The sequence below is a fragment of the Pundamilia nyererei genome, unplaced genomic scaffold, assembly GCF_000239375.1.
Source record: "Pundamilia nyererei isolate P.nyererei 1_Seehausen unplaced genomic scaffold, PunNye1.0 scaffold00198, whole genome shotgun sequence".
Taxonomy (NCBI): domain Eukaryota; kingdom Metazoa; phylum Chordata; class Actinopteri; order Cichliformes; family Cichlidae; genus Pundamilia; species Pundamilia nyererei.
The window spans coordinates 195,002-205,632 of record NW_005187599.1 but is presented as its reverse complement, the minus strand read 5'-3'; the positions used below and the strand labels follow the sequence as shown (position 1 = coordinate 205,632).

General features: G+C 38.7%; 1 protein-coding gene across 1 annotated transcript in view; it reads left to right on the top strand.

The window, feature by feature from the left end:
• Positions 1-1,115: 1,115 nt before the first annotated feature.
• c1ql3a (complement component 1, q subcomponent-like 3a) overlaps positions 1,116-10,631 on the top strand; it is a 17,107-nt gene continuing 7,591 nt past the window's right edge. Inside the window, exon 1 of the mRNA XM_005747461.2 lies at positions 1,116-1,730. Within this exon, the coding sequence (XP_005747518.1) occupies positions 1,140-1,730 (591 nt within the window). The 5' untranslated portion in view covers positions 1,116-1,139. The remainder of the gene's footprint in view (positions 1,731-10,631) is intronic.

Below are 10,631 nucleotides of genomic sequence, written 5' to 3'. Positions count from 1 at the left end.
GTTAACAAGCAGGTAAACAGACGTGGCTTGTGAGTGTATGTGATACACTTGATTCTGTATGTGACAACATGAGTGTAGAAAAAAAAATTCTACTGAATTTTATATCTATAAAGTCCTTTCATGATTCATACATTGTTATAATAAATGTATCAATGCAATTATCAGTTTTACTTAAGAAGTTAATTTGTTTAAATTGCTTACATGTTTAAATGATTACATTATAGTTGACTACTAAATATCATAAACGTAAAAGTATAAAAATATGAAAATGTACAAAATATTCACATGATATAAATCTGCTATAAGGTAGGTTAAATAAGTCTACAAAATAACTTCTTTTGATTTTAAATCATGATGAAATGTTTCTGACATTAAGATCTCCCCAAACTTCGATTTATTACATTCTGTTATTCATATGAAGGAATTTATATGAATTTTGTGTTCAGCAGCTTAAATTAAATGTTTATTAAGATGGCAAATATAGACTATTTCTTCTCAAGCTTGTACAGCTGCTGTTTCATTCTCTGGGTTATGGAGGACGATAGATAAAATTCATGAAATTTTCAGAGCAGACTAAACAGAGGGCAAATGACAAATCTCTGGATTACATTTGATCTAGAAAGAAAAAAAATCGGACATTTCTTTTCTTTAAACAACCTTCCCTATTCCTATTGGATAACAGAACATCTCCCCCCTCCCCGGCGCTTCTGCGTGGACTCTTGGAGCACCCTGCAGACGCTTTAACTGATCCTGATTCACCTTCAGTTTGAGGTCTGTGGATCAAAAAGGAGCAGACCGCGTATCTCTCTTGGACAGCGTGTTGGAGATGCTAAATCAAACTGTTTGGGAAATCGCAGACTTCTAAACGGACCAACTTTCTGAGAGACTTGAATAATCAGTGCATCAGCAGGAAAAGTGTGGAGAGGGGAGAGGTGAGGATACAGAGGGGAGGGGGGCTGTACTTTAAAAGTTAATTAACATTAGCAAAAAAGTGTAGCTGTGCTACATTTTTTTTCTTTATAAGGGTCTGCTACCTAGCCAGCAAAATTTCACCTAAAAGCAGACAACAGGATCGTCCTGCGCTGACGCGGCTGGTCGGCAGGAAGCGGCTGGTGGCGGCGGGGGTCCTGGGGGTCGTTATGGTACTGGTTTTGGTCATTCTCATCCCTGTTCTAGTCAGCTCAGCGGGGACAGCTGCACACTACGAGATGCTCGGTACTTGTAGGATGGTGTGTGACCCATACGGCACCAAATCTCCAACCAGCACTGCCACAACCGATACCGTGCGCGACAACAGCTTAATGCAGTCTTTACCCACTTTTATCCAAGGTCCGAAAGGAGAACCGGGCCGTCCGGGTAAGGTAGGGCCAAAGGGATTGCCAGGTGAACAGGGACCACCCGGTCCAGCCGGCCCACCTGGTGAAAGAGGTGAACCCGGCAGACCCGGTTTACCGGGACCTCCGGGACCGAGCGGTGCTGCCAGTGCTATTAGCGCGGCCACCTACAGCACCGTACCCAAGATTGCGTTTTACGCAGGGCTGAAAAAACAGCACGAGGGTTACGAAGTACTCAAGTTTGACGACGTGGTGACCAACCTGGGAAACCACTATGACCCGACCACCGGAAAGTTCACGTGTTCCATCCCTGGGATTTATTTCTTCGCTTACCACGTCCTGATGCGCGGAGGGGACGGCACAAGCATGTGGGCTGATCTGTGCAAAAACAATCAGGTAAAACAAACGGCACGTAGAAGCAAAGATTTAAAGCAAACTCTGCAGTTCCACGAGGTTTCCATTGTTAGGCGTGCGTGTCCACAGTATCTGACTTTAATTTAACACGTCACATTTTGTTAGGTACATTTGATACATCTCTGGACTATCTACAAGTTAGCAGCCATATATATCCTAATATAAAAACATTTAAAAGTTCTCGACAGCAACTGAACTAATGTAAAAGCCTATTGATAGACCTGCAGTATGCAAATAAGAGGTGAACAAGCGTGCTGTCAGCCAATCTAACAGAGAAACAGTGGAACTAAACGAAGTGGAGTCTGTGGTTTTTGGTGAAACCGCAAGGCAGTGATGCTTAGACTGAGCAATGCATTTCTACGAGAGGCAAAATACAGTGTTGGCCACCTAATAGGACAGAAGAGAAGATGACACTAAGTGATATTTATACTAAGTGCAATGGTTAGAGAAACAATAAAGAATTCGACAGGATCTTTGTACAGCTTCTCTTTGAAATGCTTTTTGACTGATTAAATGAGAACAAGAGTGTTTTTTATCATCCAGTAGCCACATATATTTAGGAGTACAAACAAACCCACACAACTTTACCAGTGTACTTTATAATGATATTTAGACAAGTCTAATCTTCAAACTGGCTAGTGAGTTCTATTCCAAACAATAGAGTGCCATGGTATTTGTGCATTTGATTAATTTTAGCTGTTTAGGTAGTAAGATATGTAACCGTAGTTTGTTTAAACCTCTACATGTTAGCAAAATAAATCACTAAAGAATATACATAACAATAGATTTTGCACTCACTGTCCAACATCTCAACTAATATGGATTCCAAATCCACGGCCTGAATAAAGGAAATAAGAAAGAAAAATGAAATATACGACAAGAATTTACCCCAAAAGTACATCACATAAAGGTACTTTTATGATACAACAACAATAATAATAAAAGTAAAAAACTAATAATGACGATAACAATAATAATAATAATTACAGACCGAGTGAACTACAGAAGCCATTTACTGCCTCTGTTTCATCTGGTATGTGTTTGTTCCATCACGGTGTCCTGCTCTCTGTGAGTCTCTGTAGTGATCAGGCTGTCAGCGATAGATCTAATCTGTGGGGCAAACCAGTGTTGCAGCACCGCTCCACCAAGCACATCTCTTCTGCCTGTCAGCCGACTACTGTAATACTGCTGCAAAGCACAAGGAATACAGCAAACATCTTTGGGATTAATGCAGTAGAACTGCACACCATGACAAATCAGATGCTGAAATACATATTTCAATTAGGGTTACTGGTATTGGGATTTTTGACCATATATTCAGAGTGTCATGGAGGAAAATAAGCAAGACCTGCTGAAGTGATTGTTACGATTATTCCTAAAATGTTGTCAAAAACAAATATACTCGTGAAAAAAATTAAATCAGCCTTATCAAGTAATTTCGTCTCTGGAAGACACTACAACTCTTTGAGACATATTTTAGATTGAAAAGGAAATTCTGAGGAGACTGTTCAAAAACTCAAACATGATTTATCTTCAAAATGTAAAGTGGCCTTACATCTTACATATAACTATGTGTGTTAAATGTGGACTGCATAGTGTGACTGTCAAGTAAAGGTGAAGCTCTCCGGTTCTTGATTTTCTCAGATTCTGCAAAGAAAGATGCATCCGTCTTTGCCTCTTCCTCCATATGCAGGCTCTATCAGGCTATGAAAAAAATTCTTAGATATCATTTGCTAAATACTGATGAAACCACTCCATATTTTAAGCCAATTTATTAAAAAAAAAAAGAAGATAGAATTAAGATTTATCATATCCTAAGTTCTGTGGCATTCTGTGCACTAATCCTGGTCTGAGTTTCAAGTTTGTTTTTTTACATTTATGTTTTGAGACAATTTAAGTTCACTGCATATGTGTCATCCCACTAAGTCAGTTAATTTAGAAGAAAAGTAAGTAAGCACAGTTTATTTATATAGTACTTTTCACAGACATATGTCACAAAGTGCTTCACAAGAAAGGTAACAAAACACAATACACAATACAATACAGTCATAAATACATCATAAAAACCCTGGTCTAATTAAATGCTTTTTGAAATAAAATTTCTTTAGCTGCTTTTTGAAGGTCTCCACCGAGTCCACCGTAGAAATAGTCCACAGTCTGGGTGCAACAGTATGAGAAGCAGAATTAAACTGTGAGTGCATTTCATTGTTGACTCTGTAAGATTAAATTATTATTTTTAAATTTTCTGTTGTTGCCTTTTCTCTCAATATGACTTTTATATGACCGAATAATAAAACAAGCTTTAAAAATGTAAATTGACACCTAACAGTAACCACAAATAAACAAGATGTTACAGTGATAGTCGTAAACCGATTATAAATATTTATGTACTTTTCTTTAATTCCATGCTGTTTTATAGTACATTAGGTATTCCATACAATAATAATCAGGCTCATCTTATCTTAAAGACCTCATACGTATCACCCCAAAAGAACCCGCTTTCAGACTGCTGGTTTAATTGTGGTTCATAAGGTATTTAAAAGTAGGATGGGAGGCATCCAGCTTCCAGCTCTCAGACACCTTCTTTATTTTAAAGATTAGGCTTAAAACTTTCCTTTTTGCTAAAGCATATAGTTAGGGCCTGAATCCCCCCTTAGTTACACTGCAATAAGTCTATCCTACTGGGGGCTTCTCGTGAGGTACTGAGTGTTTCCTCTTCACTGAACTTTATCACTCACTATGTTTTTGTACACCTCTCTGCATTTAATCATAAATTATTATTAATCTCTGGCTCTCTTCCACAGCATGTCTGTCCTGTCTCCCATCACCCCCAACTGGTTGTGGCAGATGGCCGCCCCTCCCTGAGCCTGGTTTTGCTGGAGGTTTCTTCCTGTTAAAAGGGAGTTTTTCTTCCCACTGTCACCAAAGTGCTTGCTCAAAGGGAGTCATATGATTGTTGGGTTCTTCTCTGTATGTATTATTGTAGGATCTTTACCTTATCCAATATAAAGCACCTTGAGGTGACTATTGTGTGATTTGGTACACAGATAAAATTGAACAGAATTATTCTATATTACAGATCTATCCATGTGTTTGGACTGTGTGAGAAAGGTGGAGTACCCAGAAAGAACATTTCGATCCCACAACCTTCGCAGTGCTAACCACTGTACCGCCTTCTGAGTTTAGATAGATATTTTAAATGTTCTAAACTTTTTACTTTATGTGAACGCTCAAAGGGATTTTTTTAAAGTAATATTCAGACACACACCTTCAAACAGTTCTGTACTCTATGCATTTAAGGGATTAATTATTATGCGACAGCAGTGAATCCAGTGGGAGCAATTTGGGGCCCTGTGACAAGCAGAATAAACTAGCCAGCTGTCCACCAGCTTAGAATACAGGACCCTTTTGCCATAAGGTGATAAGCAATAACCACTGTAGCATCTTGCTGCCCACACTACTTGTAACGCTGACGTTATGCAATATATATATACAAAACCTTTTATTCTTCTCAAATAACACAAACATACTTTACCTATTGTAATGCTGAACAGCCAACAAATACAGTAAACCTGTATGGTTAAGGTAATATCAAAGGAACTAAATCCACTCATTTTATATTCATAACTATAACAATAATGATTAAAGGAAACCACGCTGACTCATAGAAGACAGGATGTCAGCATTGAGTTCATATGCATGTGGAAATAATCTCATCTTCTAGTAGTTTTCTAGACTAACGCATACAAAATAAATAAATAAATAAAAATAAATACTTCTTGCTGGAACTGCACTACGCCATGCTGCGTTGAAGTTGCAATTTTTTGCTGTTTTCAAGTACATAAAAAATATGTTTCACTGAAGGGTTTTGTGATGCGCTTTCATACTATCTTAATACTATCTAAATCTGCTCTAACCACAGCCATCTCATAGAGATTAACATTTTAATGGATTCCTCCTTTAGCCACACTCCCTCGGTTTTCAAAGTTATGCAAAACAATAAAAATTCGATGTACACTCTACAACGACTCCACTAGTGTGGCCTTTTGCCCTTCACCATCCCGGTCTTTTGAAACTGTGACATATTTATTCAAATGAGAGATGTGAAGTCAGTAAGTTAATGCTAACAGGAGATAGCTGTGTTATTAAGGTGCATTCATTAATCTCTATGCTATTAATTAAAAATCTAGTCAAAGTTAGTGAAGAACATTTTGCATCTTGTAGTATAACTGCAGGCTAAACAAGCAGAGGTTTGACTAGCTGGTGGACTCTACATTCATACTGTAATGAGTTGTCACTCACAAAGTTGCCTAAAGCATAATTTAATTGTAGTATTTTAATTTGATTGGAACCATAATTTACAAATTGTACTTTATTTTGTATTATTTTGTATTCAACAACAGATACTTCTTAATCAGGAATTTATCCACTTACCTCATTTTCTCTCAGATGCAATCAGAATTTTATTTTGAAATGAGAGGCGCGTTCCTCTGGGTATTCAAATGGACACAGCTTTTAATCACTCTCTGGTGGCTCCATGCATATGTTACATACTGCACACTCCAGTGGGACACGTTTGTTTGTCCAAAAATATGTCTAAAAGTAAGAGCTAAGAAGAAATAACAAACTGGCCTAATATTGGTGACCACAACATATAAAGAGGATGCAAACAAGTTGCAGAAAACACACCTCTGTCGTACTTCAGAAGTACTGTTTTAATATTAACTATTCACAAAACATTTGTGACTATTTGTTATGCTGAACCTCCACCACAGCTGAAAAAGTTTTAAGGAATGATTAAAGCAATATTGTTGGCATACTTGGACAAAATGTTCACTTTTGATCATTACTGTAGAATTTATCTCTAATGTGATTGCAATTCAAAGTAAGAGTCCAGTGAATTCAGCTGAAAAGCTGAGCTCCATGTTTTCAGCAAAAGGAACTTCTAATTGTGCATGTGGAGCCTGGAGAAATATTTAAATGTGACCTGCTCTATTCTGGATGGAAATAGCTGGACTATCTGCAAAATAGAATCAGCATGGACTAGACTAACTGTGTATATTAAAATTAGGGCTGTAAAGTTGTGGAATATTATTTTGGAACAATTAAAGTATATGCAGTGCATACAGACTTATATACATTTATTTACTGCTTTTTCTAGTATTACAATGTACACTGCACAGGTAACCCAGCATATTTGTAAAGCAGTAAGAGTGTTTAAGTGTCTAGCCACACATTTAAATATCACTTTATTTGGCAGCACTTTATAATAATGGCACACTATTAAGTAGGGATGGGTACCGACATAAACAGTAGTAACCAGACCGAAAACCACCGCACATTTCGGTGCTTTATTTCGGTGCTTTTTTTTTCCTGAGCTGTGATACACTTCTAGCCAATCATTTTACGTTTCCGAGGATAGTAGGCGGGGCCAGTTACGTACGTTCTTTTAGAGCAAACTCAGCAGCAACAAGTGCTTTAAGCTGATACTGTGATACTGTCAAAGGAGGTAACACCTCAAAATCCGATGAAACACCTGGCGACTCATAGCGTTTTTTTTAAAAGCCGAGAAATGCGCCGTATTTGATAGCTTGCTGCGAGACCTCACACCGTGCACATCTACTGCGGGTGTGGTGCCTGTTATCGGACCCGGAGCAACATCCCCCAAAAACCCGAAGAGGAGAGTCCTGGCCCCTAGCCCTGCCAGTGTAGCAGAAATGATGAGGATGATGATGGCAGCAGCCGTTCTTCTCTGCGTGAGTCGCTTCATGTTGTTCGTGTGTAATTTACGTTGAGTAGGCTAACCATGTTATTAAATTAATGCATGTAAGGTGAACTAGCAAACACCGTCGTAGCTACATGCGGCTGTCTTCTTGTTTGATGGCAGATACTCCCTTCACCCTGGCCAAAAAGGCTAAAATGACCAAAGAAAAAGTGGAAAACAGTTAAACATGAGAGGTTTTTGGACAAAGTTTGTGTTTTTTCCATTGTTTAAGCACTGCTTCCAGCCAAGAGTGATACCATATATGCTCTATAGCTGCAGAAAAGGCTAACATTGTTATCTTTTTACAAAAAAATAGCTGAACATGAGAGGTTTTTGGACAAAGTTTGTGTTCTCCATTCTTTAAGCACCGGTTTGAGCACCGTTTAAGCACCGGCACCGTTTCAAAAGCACCGGTTTGGCACCGGTATCGGATAAAACCTAAACGATACCCATCCCTACTATTAAGTATTATTCAGGTATTAGCAAGTGCTTACTTCATTTATATAGCATTACTCCTCTGTAGTATGCCATTTATAAATACAGTTATATGAAATCTAACTATGATCATGTAGACGTGATGTAGTAGCAGTTATAGCAGTGGTTAAGAGTAACATATGTCTGTTTTTATAAATGACATACTAGGGAGAAGAAATTATATATATAATTGATTGAGTACTTGCTAATATCTTACTAATGCTTAATAGTGTGACAATATTATATAATGTTATTTTATATAAAGTGTTACCATTTATTCTACGCCCTTATGTACTTTACTTTTCACTCTATAGCCATACAATATAACAAGATCCACCACACACCATGAACGTCTGTTCTGTCATATCCTTCTCTGTTTTGTGCCATTGCTCACATTTTGGACTAAGAAGACAGGATCTTATATTGCGCTTTTCTACACTGAGGACTCAAAGCGGTTTTATACAACTTGCCTTAGTTGCCCATTGACACAAGCACTTCTTTTTTCTATGTAAGTGCTTTCTGTGTAACATTCACACACATTCTGATGGATTCATTGGAGAGGAACTTGGGTTAGCATCTTACCCAAGGATATGTGGCATGCAGACTGGAGGGATCAAACCAGAGAGGAGCAAAGGAGGCTATCTATGTCCACTGTGTATGACCATTGTTGAAGTGAGGTCATGGTTTACAGCACCAGCTGTCAGTCACCAACAATTGAATCCCGAGATCCCTTCCCAGGAATCTCAACTCTCACTTACTAGTAGCCTCAGGTGACCTCAATAGCTCAAACAATGGTGGGGTGGGGTAATGTCTCACAGAATATTAACCTGTTGGCTCAGGTGATGGGAATGACATCTTTTTTTCACACATGCCTCATGTGAGGACATGGTCAAGTTGTAGGTTACCAAGTAAATGGTTAACAACCCTCAGGAATACCTCGAATGGGACAGTCCAGACAAGTGGTTTACTACCTGGCGCTCTCCACCAGTTCTTCTATAACCAAAGAAGCTTCATGGAGAGGTGAGAGAGGTAGAAAGTGTTCAAAAAACCTAAAGAAAACCAGCTGCCTTCTTTTCAAGTTCTCAGGACTACCATGACCCAGATAACCAAGAACCACACAGACACAGAGAAAAGGAGTTTAACTAGAGTTACTCCTCTGTTTTTTGCTTCTCTATCAGTAAATCTTCTTGTACTGTCTTTGTGGATACCTATTTGAACAAGAGTAGTCAGTGACGATGAAGTTATGAATGGACAAAATTTATTTTGATTAAAAAATGCAGGCTAAAGGATCGAAATGAGCTTAGACACGAGCTGTGGCACAGGCAAATGTTCTATTATGCCATCTATTACCCACTGACTTAACTGCTTGTCCACAGGACAACACACCGGACAGGAGACTGCCAGACTAAAACAGGAAAAACACACTAAAGGGCAGACTGAATAAATACAGGGAACAGAGGGAAGAAACAGAGAGGACTAGAGAGCTAGGGATAAAGAGAGCAAGAGAGTGAGAGACAGAGAGGGTGAGAGAGTGAGGGACAGAGAGGGTGAGAGAGTGAGGGACGGAGAGGGTGACAGGCACACATTTCATAACAGTATGTCTTTCAGAAAGTGCTATAATGACTAATCAATTACTTACTGAGAAGACTTTCTCTTACTCTTGGTGGTCTGCGGATGGCCTGGATCACCTAGATCCAGATCCACATAGACTGCGGCTTCCTATCCTCATTTTCAAGTACATTTTGTGACAAAGTCACATACACATATATTTATTTCAGAAACTCTTAAAAGAACAGTTTTCAAAAAGTTAACTAATCCAAGGATCTTGGAAAGAAAAGCGACTTGACTTATTTAAGTTTCTTGAAAACGTTTCACCTCTCATTTCAGAAGCTTCAGTTCTAAGACCAAATCGGGGATTCCCAGATATTTAAGCCCTAGTGGGAGTTGTCCCTTAAGAGGGTTGTTGATCATGTGCCTCATCAGATAAGCCAAGGTGTGAAAAAGCTTCTCGGACAAGAGGTAGTCTTCGAGAAACTTAAATCTTAAATCTTTCGAAGCTCCTTAGATTACAATGACCTGGATGACTGAGAACCTACACAGTTACCGTATTGTTTATCGGATTATAAGGATTATAATAACCGGATTATAAGGTACATTGTCGATAAACCGATCTGTTTTCATACATAAGGCGCACCAGATTATAAGGTGTATTAAGCGAAACAAAACAGTCAGATAAGTCAAACTTTGCTCAACTCATTCTTTTTGCTTCCTCCACTTCTGTACCATTGATTCAGTAATGTTGAATAGAGCTACTCTATTCCCATGTTCCCATTAATGACTAACCTCGTATTGTGGATGGATTATCTCAGTTGCTCTCCTGACTTTGTTCCCTCTAAAGCATCCTGCCACGCGATTGCATTTGTCCCTAACCATCAGGAACCCTCACGTTAACTTTCATCGAGTGGAAAAAAGTTAGCGTTCATCCTCCAGCTTCACTGTGTTTATATTATGCTAACATAGCTGTGTCGCTAGCAGTCACGTAGCACATTATTATAAACCAGCTAACCCAACTTCAGTAACCCTACAAAAGTCACTGTTGTTTAGTTTTCTGTCTTCATTTATGTTGGAAGTGATAGCAGAGCTGT